At 55.1% G+C, this 9,611-nt stretch overlaps 1 protein-coding gene across 1 annotated transcript in view; it reads left to right on the top strand.

Moving 5' to 3' along the window:
- Window positions 1-6,194, top strand: part of RAD54L2 (RAD54 like 2) — a 107,450-nt gene extending 101,256 nt beyond the window's left edge. The window contains exon 24 of the mRNA XM_014584473.2: window positions 442-6,194. Within this exon, the coding sequence (XP_014439959.1) occupies window positions 442-1,436 (995 nt within the window). The 3' untranslated portion in view covers window positions 1,437-6,194. The remainder of the gene's footprint in view (window positions 1-441) is intronic.
- Window positions 6,195-9,611: the final 3,417 nt, after the last annotated feature.

The following is a 9,611-nucleotide window of genomic DNA, read 5'->3' as shown; positions in this document are numbered from 1 at the left end:
AGAGAGACAGAGGGTGAGAGTGAGAGAGAGAGGAAGTGAGAAAGCAAGCCACCAGGTCCAGGACTTGAACCCCGGTCGGCCATGTGGGAGTGTCCAGCGCCTTAACCACCACGCCACCTGCTTGTCCCAATCTGACCAGTTTTAAGAATGATCTCTTGGCACTTCATCTTCATTGTCTCCTAGAGCTCACCCTGGTGGAGTTTTACGGATTGGGAGGTGGGGAGGTGGGGCAGAAAAATGATATGCCTTGTCACAGACATTTCTGGGATCAGCAGAATTTTCTTTTTTCTTTTTGACTAGGAAAGGTTGACTGGGTGATATTAAGACACCAGGTTCTTCAAATTTTAGGGACCAAAGATAGGATTTTCTGATCCTAAAACTCTCTTGTCTTCTCTCCCTGGCCATTCTGGTTCTCAGGTTTTTTCCTCATTTTATCCCCAGGTTCCCAAGGGCCTTCTCACGAGTCCACAAGCAACGGCAGACACAGTGCCTCATCACCCCAAGCCCCTGACCCTGAGGGGCTGGCCAGACCCGTCTCTCCCGACAGCCCAGAGATCATCAGCGAGCTCCAGCAGTACGCAGATGTGGCCGCTGCCCGGGAATCTCGCCAGAGCTCCCCAAGCACCAACGCCACCCTGCCTGGCCCCCCAGCCCAGCTTGTGGACAGCAGTGCTATTCCTGGGACAGCTCTTGGGACTGAGCCTCGACTCGGGGGTCATTGCCTCAACAGTTCCCTCTTGGTGACTGGCCAGCCCTGTGGTGACAGGTACCCAGTGCTGGACTTAAGGGGCCACAAGCGCAAGCTGGCCACACCACCTGCTGCCCAGGAGTCAGCCCGCCGGCGGTCTAGGAAGGGCCATCTGCCAGCCCCCGTGCAGTCATACGAACACGGGTATCCGGCGTCTGGCGGGTTTGCCATGCCACCCGTCTCCTTAAACCATAACCTCACCGCTCCCTTCACCTCGCAGGCTGGGGAGAACTCCCTGTTTATGGGCAGTACCCCCTCCTACTACCAGCTGTCCAATTTGCTGGCAGATGCCCGCCTGGTGTTTCCAGTGACTACTGACCCTCTGGTGCCAGCAGGCCCCGTCAGTACCTCTTCCACGGCTACCTCAGTCACTGCCAGCAACCCCTCCTTCATGCTCAACCCCTCTGTGCCAGGGATACTACCCAGCTACTCACTCCCCTTCTCACAGCCACTCCTGTCCGAGCCCAGGATGTTCGCGCCGTTCCCTTCCCCTGTCTTGCCCAGCAACCTCTCGCGGGGCATGTCTGTCTACCCAGGCTACATGTCACCACACGCAGGCTACCCAGCGGGCGGCCTTCTCCGGTCCCAGGTGCCTCCATTCGACTCTCACGAGGTGGCCGAGGTGGGGTTCAGCTCCAACGATGATGAGGATAAGGACGATGACGTGATCGAGGTCACTGGGAAATAGCTGGGGAGCCCCTCCCCACCTCATCTGGGGCCCCCAGCAGGTTGCCCACCAAGCTGGAAGGCAGTGATCTGGGCTTTCTCAGAAGAGGGCATGTGGCAAGGGGGAAAGAAGGGCACTGAGGGCGGTTGGCCACAGTGGCAGGGCTCTGTTGCTGTTTAAAAAAGAGGAAAAAAAAAAAAAAAAATCCAACAGAGCAGCAATAGTGGGAAACCAGGGACCCAGAACCGGGGATGGCGGGGTGGGACGGCCCGCCTCTCCCTCTGCCCGCCTTGCTTGCTCGCCCATCTGAGTGTAGACGCTCACATCCTGTTTCTGTCTGGGAATACTCTCTCCCAAGAGAGCTGCCTTACAGGGTGACTTGGCCTGGGGAGGGCAGGGTAGGGGAGGGCGGGAGAGGGCCTGAGGAGGAGGGTGGGCAGGGGGAGCAGACTGAGATCCCATGTTACATGGGTCTTCTAGGGGGTGGGAAGGAAGCAGACCAGGTATGTGTGTGTGAGAGCGTGTGTGCGCGCATATTTCTGTATGTGTGTATGTGTTTGCAACAGAGCAGGGGTGAAGGAGGGAGGGGAGGGAGGAGAGGGAGGAACTAAGGGAGAAACTGAAACACGAGCTTATCTTTTTTTAAGTGAATCAGTGTGGCGGTTCATGGCAACTGTGTGTGTGAACATCAGGGTGTGCCCAGGAGAAGAGCCATGGAAATCCCAAGTTTCCTTCTGGTTGGGTGAAAAGAAGACCCAGCTAACTCGAGGCCCTGGTTTCCAGAGCCACGTCGGTTTTAGATTTGGGGGGAAATCATGATGGAAAATGGGCATTACTGATCCTGTCTCATTCCCCAGCGGCTGAGGCTGAGCCTGAGCGGAACTCCCTTTCGAGGGTGGGAGGTTGTCTGTGCGGAGGCTGGAGGGAGCTGTAGCACGTGGCATGTGAGTGTGAGGTCAGGGAGCTCTGGCCAGAAAAGACATCCTTCCCCGGGTAGGCCTGAGCCCACGCTGCCTGCTGGTAGCTTTCCTGTTCCCTCCCTGCCCCACTAGAGAGCTAGCTCCACATTAGTTTATTTCCTATGGGCAATTATTTATTACTGGACTTCTCGTGTGTCTTCATTTTTGTTTGTTTGTTTGCTTTTCAGGGGAGGGGAGGTTAGGGGTAAGGAGGGTAAGAGTTAGAAAGGGAAGCTTTAAGGTAGCCCAGACCCTGTAGCTGCTGGTGAGAAAAGTCCTAGCTGGATGGTGAGGTGAGCGGGGAGAGCAGGCTCCACCAAGGCTTAGATGAAACCACTGTTTGTGGGCGATGGCCTCTCGGGAAGACTGGGGAATCCTGAGACTGGGCAGTTAATGGGGCTGAGGCTCATCCAGCAAATACTGAAGCTTGGGATTGTGGGGTTTGCTACTGGGAAATAAAGAACTCCAGATTTGGAGCCGTGTTCTCTTGGGTGACTGTAGAAACCTGCTCTCTCTACTGCAGAGTGAAGCTAAGAACAGGCGGCTGCCAAGTAGAGGGGATAAACCATTGCTTTTCTATGAGGAAATGCCTTGACTTCCCCCAGCCTCTCAGGTGGTAGGCGTGGGCCTGAGGTCTGCTGCCCTCACCTTCAAAGGAGCATAGTGGAAGGAACCCTTCCTTTGTAGGAGCCCCGAGTCAAGCTTTTGTCTTAAGAGAACATGTCAGTCATTCTGGGTCTCCCCTCTCTTATCACCAGTGCCAGGGAGGGGTATCTGGTCCTTAAGCAGAACACTGGCTGTCATCCTGTTGGCTCATGCCTGCCCACCCCAGTGAGTCTGCCATGCAGTTCCTTATAATGATCAAGGCTGGTCTGGCTTTACAGCCTTGCCACCTCCTGTGGCTTCCTCCCAGCTAGGCAATTGCTGCACCTGCCTCTTCCCAGCCCGGGGGGCAGCTTAGCGAGTCCTAGCAGCAGCTCCTGCAGCTCTCCTGACCAACCCCTTCCCAATGCCAGCGGGCCTTAGACTCTGGGGTATTGTCCCCAGAGAAGAGATGATGGCTGATTGTGTGTGTGTGTGTGTGTGTGTGTGTGTGTGTGTTTATATGTTGTCCATTAACACCAAAAGTGGAACTTAAGGAGCTTGCTTTCTGTTTTCATAGACACCCTGTCAGACACTAAACTCTTCTACTCATAGAAGCCTTAGATCTACAATTTAGCTATGCAAATTACTTTAATAATTTAAAAAGAGCCGTTCCAACCAGTGCTTTCTCTTTCAGACGCATCCCCAGAATGGTTGGCGAGGGGGCTCAGTTGGAGTGGGCTCCCTGGTTGAGGCCGGTGCAGTAGGAGTGAGCTAGACCAGATCTCTAGTTTGCAGACACACTCAGAACCTGGGTTATGCTGATCCCTCAGGCCGTGGAGCAGTGGAGTCCCAGATGTGTGCGCCCGTGAGTGTGTGTGCATGCACGCGTGTGTGTGGTCGGGAAATTCTTCTAGGAAATCACTAACAGGCTCTGAGAATCCAGAAACCATCCCAGCTGGGCGCTGGTGAAACCAGTCACTGGGAAGGGACAGGCTTTTAAAGCGCCAGGAAGGAGGTGGGCATTCTGAGAGGCAGCACACGTCTGCTCTCCACCTAGTGGTTCGGGTGGCTGGGTCTTGCTTCAGCGTGGCACAGGCCATCATTCAGGAGGCTGACCTGGCTGGAGAAGGTGTGCTCTGAAATGTGTGGCTTCTCTTGTGTAGAAGGGTTGGAGTGGGAACATGGGAAATTGGAGTGCTGCCAGTTTCCATGTTTTTGTTTTTGTTTTTGTTTTTAATGAACTGAAACATTTCTGACTTTTCTGCTGTCTCTCTACGTGTGCTGGTAGGCAGTGTGTATGCATGCCAAACGTGAGTACGTGTGTGAGGGGAGCGCGGGTGTCTCAGAGCCTTTAACTAGAGACGCTGGGTGCAGGCTTCTACCCGCTGTCCAGGCCTGGGTGAGGGGAGGGTGGTGAGAGGGCAGGGCAGATCATCAGGTATTTCCTCCTCTGTACTGTTAACCTTTCACGGAATGTTTTTGAGGGCTTCTCAAGCCCTGACCGCCTGGTCTGACCTAAGTTCTCAGCCTGGGGCGCTCAGTACTACTAAGATGAGTCAGGATGATCACTCGTAGTGATGCTTGATTTCTTTTTCTTAATGTCTTTGTGGATAGAAATTTAACCAGGACAAAGCTGTTTAAAAACCATGTTGGGTCAGATCTTTTTCTTCAGATTGGATCTCTGCGAGGTCCTTACCCCTTCGAGTTGTGCTTCTTCAGCATCTATTTATCTCCTGACTAAGCAGAACTCTGGCCCTTGGAACTTTCTTTCCTAGGAATTCGTTTGTGGGGTCTAAGTATGTTTGTGATCCACAACTAAATATGAAGTTTTCCGCTCCAGGAGCATGAAGCAAAGAGCTGGGGTAGAGTTTTGCTGATTGGCTGAAACAACCTGAACATCAGCAGTGCGTGGTCCTATCATTCCCGAAGCTGTCAGCAACAGGACTGTCATTCTGCTGAAGGCTGGCATTGCTCTGCAGCTCTGTCGTCATCCCTCGGAGAAGGTCTTGTGGGGACTTTACATTCCTTGTTCCTAGTGTTCTGGATATGACCTCCTGCTTCCCACTTCCCTTTGGTTTCTAAGAAGACCCGTCTCCTTTCTGAGCCATGGCCTTCTGTGCACCCAGCTAAGTGGCTCTTCCTTCCCTCTTCCTTCCCCAAGAGGCCCTCAGGAGACTCTCCAGCCCTCTGCTGATGCTCCCCAGGAATAGCTGGGATTCCGGCTCAGGGTATTGAGGCCTGTCTGAGAATGCTGCACTCTCCTCTGGTCGCCTTCAGAATCCGTTCCCCTCCTGACAAGTCTTTTCTTCTGCCCTGTGTACTCCACTGTGACCCTCTAATGTCTGTTCTGTGCTACTAGGTGGGCCCTAGGAGGCCTCCTTTGAATACCGAGTCTTACAACAATGAACTTCCTGAGCGGGCAATGTCCAAGTTCTTTGTTCTTCGGGGACCCGAGTCTGCTCCTATTCCCTCGCATAGGTCTGAGGTAGTTACCTGGTATGTGGGGGAGAGGTAGCCAGGCAGGCCATAGAGTCTGCAGTGCCGAGGGCCAGGGGAGGTACATTCTGCTACCACTGCTAGGATGATATTCAGAAGAGAGGGGACCTCATACTGTGACCTGACCCAGGCCTCCCCTGGAAGAGAGCTCAGCCCAGTTTGTGTGTGTGCGTGCATGTGTGTGTGTGCGAGAGTGTGCTCATGTGCACCTGGGTGTAAAATGACTGTTATCTGGTTGTTACTCAGGGTGGGCTGGGGACTCACCAGGAGAACCCCCGCAGCCTGCCCAAGACAGGTTTTCCCTTGTACCCACTTTCGAGGGGTCAGTGGGAGAGGGTCCAGGTGAGTTGAGGGGGTTGCAGTGGATAACCACTAAGGCCACACTGCTGCCAGGAGGAGTTGGGGGAGATGAGGTGGCCCCAGGGACCTGGCACCTGGCTTCGGTTTTCTGTCTTCTTTCCTCAGGACGCCCCTGAGGCCTGGGACCTGCACCTGGCTTTGAGGAGCATCTGTGGCTGGGTGATCTGGCTGCTGGTGTGACCATGGGCTTCCCTCCTCTCTCAGCAGGGCAGGCGCTCCTGCTCCAGAGACTGGGCAACTGGCTGTTTCTATGACGTATTTATTTTTACTTGTGTTTCATGTCACTTTTTTAAAAAAGCAAACAGAACAATTGTAAGTCAGTATAACTGCCTATCAGTTTTCTTTATTTCTCTTTTTGTAAAATAAAATTTAAACTCGAGAAGGCAGTGTTGTTTGATGAAGGGGCTCTCTGGACAGCTGTTTGGACAGTGGTGAGAGGAATGCAACGGGGTGTAGCAGGCACCGGGATAGCACTTGTGACCAGGCCAGGCGAGGGCAGCTGGCAGGATAGGGAAACTGCTAGGCTGACTAGAGTGCCTTGAGGCTAGCTGGCCAGCGGCCCTTATAGTCCTGCAGGGGCAGCCCAGCATTGGTGCCTTCTCAAGGTGAAGATGGCGGTCACAGTGTTTGAATAGCATCTCATAGTGTACATACATTCTCCGGCTGTCACCTGAGTTAGGGCATCTGGCCACTGGCTCACAGAGGTAACTAGGGCTTGAGAGTGGAAGGAGGTTGGGGAAGAGGGGAAGAGTCTGGCTCCCCAAGGTTAATTTAAGGGGAGAAGCCCTGGGGAAACATGCTCTCGTTTACCAAGGGAGAATGAAAGGGCGTTCCCTTGCAGGGAAGGAGACAAAGGCCAGGGCTGGACTCATGGAGAGTATGTGTTTGGGGAGGGCAGAACTGGGAGAAGAGCAAGAGCAGGGCAGGCGGCAGCTTCGCCAGGTCTGTTAACTGGGTGTGAAGAAAGGGACTTACAAGGTAGGCTGCTGCCTCCTGGTGGCCAGCCAAGACCTTGCAGGGACCCTGCCAAAGGTGGCGCCTATGCCGTGGGAAGCAGCCTGTGAGGACACCCACCCAGCAGTTTGGTGGCCTGCAGCCCTGGTCCCAGGCAAACGCTCTTTCCACAAGAGGGGCTGCTTCTAAGGCCCACCCTGAACTCTGACATGGGGCTCTGGAGTTCCCTAGCCAGACTAAGGGAAGTGAGCAGAGAGCAAGAGGGAAGGGTAGCTCCAGGCAGCAGTTTCCTGGGAAAAGAAAACTCAGCCTCTGCGAAGCGGAGACTTGACTGCTGGGCCTAGTGGCCCCTTCTTGCACCACAGGAAATGCTTCCAAGTGCATAGTCCACCCACCTAGAGCACCCCAAGGGTGTAATCACCTGTCACTGTTCTCAGGTAGAACTGCCACAACCCACTGCTCCAGCCCTTAGTGCCTGTGAGGGGGCCAGTCTGCCCAAAGGGCTGGGATAGGCTGAACCCTGAGAAGTGGAGCCAGCAGTAGGACAGGGGCTTCCATCTCCCTGCCTCTGGGAGAAAGAATGTGAGGCAGAGGGAAAGGAAGCCTGGGTTGTGATTGCCTCTGGGTGCCCACTGCCCTTTGCTCCTGCAGTAATGGGATCTGCAAGAAGATGTACCATCCCATGGCTGCCTCCTGGTGTTGCATCAGAGTGCCCTCCCACCCCAAACATCCGCCCTTGTCAGGACCACCAGCCTGTCTTGTAGCCAGGCTTATGAGTATAGCTGTCACCTTCCCTACCTCCACTACCTCCAGTATGGGCCTCTCAGGAGGGCAAGTTTTATCTTTGGGCCCCAGGAAACTTTGTAGTTTGGAGATCCTAAGGTATGAACTGGTGGGCCAGCAGGTAGCATGGTGCTTAAGGTGCTGGACTCCCACATAGCTGTGTGAAGAAAGGGACTTACAAGGTAGGCTGCTGCCTCCTGGTGGCCAGCCAAGACCTTGCAGGGACCCTGCCAAAGGTGGCGCCTATGCCGTGGGAAGCAGCCTGTGAGGACACCCACCCAGCAGTTTGGTGGCCTGCAGCCCTGGTCCCAGGCAAACGCTCTTTCCACAAGAGGGGCTGCTTCTAAGGCCCACCCTGAACTCTGACATGGGGCTCTGGAGTTCCCTAGCCAGACTAAGGGAAGTGAGCAGAGAGCAAGAGGGAAGGGTAGCTCCAGGCAGCAGTTTCCTGGGAAAAGAAAACTCAGCCTCTGCGAAGCGGAGACTTGACTGCTGGGCCTAGTGGCCCCTTCTTGCACCACAGGAAATGCTTCCAAGTGCATAGTCCACCCACCTAGAGCACCCCAAGGGTGTAATCACCTGTCACTGTTCTCAGGTAGAACTGCCACAACCCACTGCTCCAGCCCTTAGTGCCTGTGAGGGGGCCAGTCTGCCCAAAGGGCTGGGATAGGCTGAACCCTGAGAAGTGGAGCCAGCAGTAGGACAGGGGCTTCCATCTCCCTGCCTCTGGGAGAAAGAATGTGAGGCAGAGGGAAAGGAAGCCTGGGTTGTGATTGCCTCTGGGTGCCCACTGCCCTTTGCTCCTGCAGTAATGGGATCTGCAAGAAGATGTACCATCCCATGGCTGCCTCCTGGTGTTGCATCAGAGTGCCCTCCCACCCCAAACATCCGCCCTTGTCAGGACCACCAGCCTGTCTTGTAGCCAGGCTTATGAGTATAGCTGTCACCTTCCCTACCTCCACTACCTCCAGTATGGGCCTCTCAGGAGGGCAAGTTTTATCTTTGGGCCCCAGGAAACTTTGTAGTTTGGAGATCCTAAGGTATGAACTGGTGGGCCAGCAGGTAGCATGGTGCTTAAGGTGCTGGACTCCCACATAGCTGACCATGGTTTGAGTCCTGGACCTGGCTCCTTGAAAAATCATGCAGAGCACATGTGCATGCACATCCAAAATCCCAGGGGGAGAACGCAGGAGAAGAGACTGGCATGGCCATCCCTCCAGGGGATGATTTTTCACTCTCCTGCCAGCATACATGCTGGGGGGGGGGGACCTTAAAGAAATATGAGCTGGAGAAGGAACGAAGGAACTTACACTTGAAGTAAGTTGCACTAAACCTGCAGGGCAGGCCAGCCTCTTCCAGCCATGTGCAGAGGGTACTCTGCAGAGGGCACTGAGGGGAGGAGCCAGGAAGGGGGAATTGTCCTGGCATCAGACCTCCAGGAGGATGGGGGCCTCGGTTTTGTTCACTCAGTGCCCCCAGTCCCTAAAACTGTCCTGGCAAGGAGAGATACTCAATAGAAATGTTGAATAGATCAACCATCACCCCTGTGGTCATGGGGTGTGTGTATGTGTGTGTGCGCGCGCGTTGGTAAAGGCAGGAAGCGGATATTTGCAGTGTCCAGTTAATGGAGCCAACAGCTTCTTCCCTGAGCCCAGAGTGGGTTTCAGTTTCCCTAGCTATAAAACGGGAGCAAGTCCTGCCTTGCTTGGTTCCCAGGTTCGTCGCGAAGCCGCTCCTCCCCAGCCCTGGCCTCCTGGACCACACCTTGATCTTCTACTGCGGGTCGGATTCCCTCCGCGCGCCTGGGGCCAGGCAGTCCTCGCTGAGCTCCTGCCAACCCCGATGCCCTGGGGCGTCTGCAACACTGGTTTGTTGGGAGGAGAAAAGGTACGCGGTGGGCTCCTCCCCAGTCAGCTCCTGGAGATTGGCGCTCGCTCATTGCCATGGAGACAGGGCGGGCCTCCGCCCTTCGGGTCCCGCGCGCACGCGCCCACGGCCACGGCCACGTCCCGCCGCGAGAAGGGGCGGAGCGAGCGTGAGCGGCGGGGGCGCGCCGGGC

The sequence above is a fragment of the Tupaia chinensis genome, unplaced genomic scaffold (genome assembly GCF_000334495.1).
Source record: "Tupaia chinensis unplaced genomic scaffold, TupChi_1.0 Scaffold147003_1, whole genome shotgun sequence".
In the NCBI taxonomy this organism is placed as follows: domain Eukaryota; kingdom Metazoa; phylum Chordata; class Mammalia; order Scandentia; family Tupaiidae; genus Tupaia; species Tupaia belangeri.
This window is presented reverse-complemented; position numbering and strand designations above follow the sequence as displayed.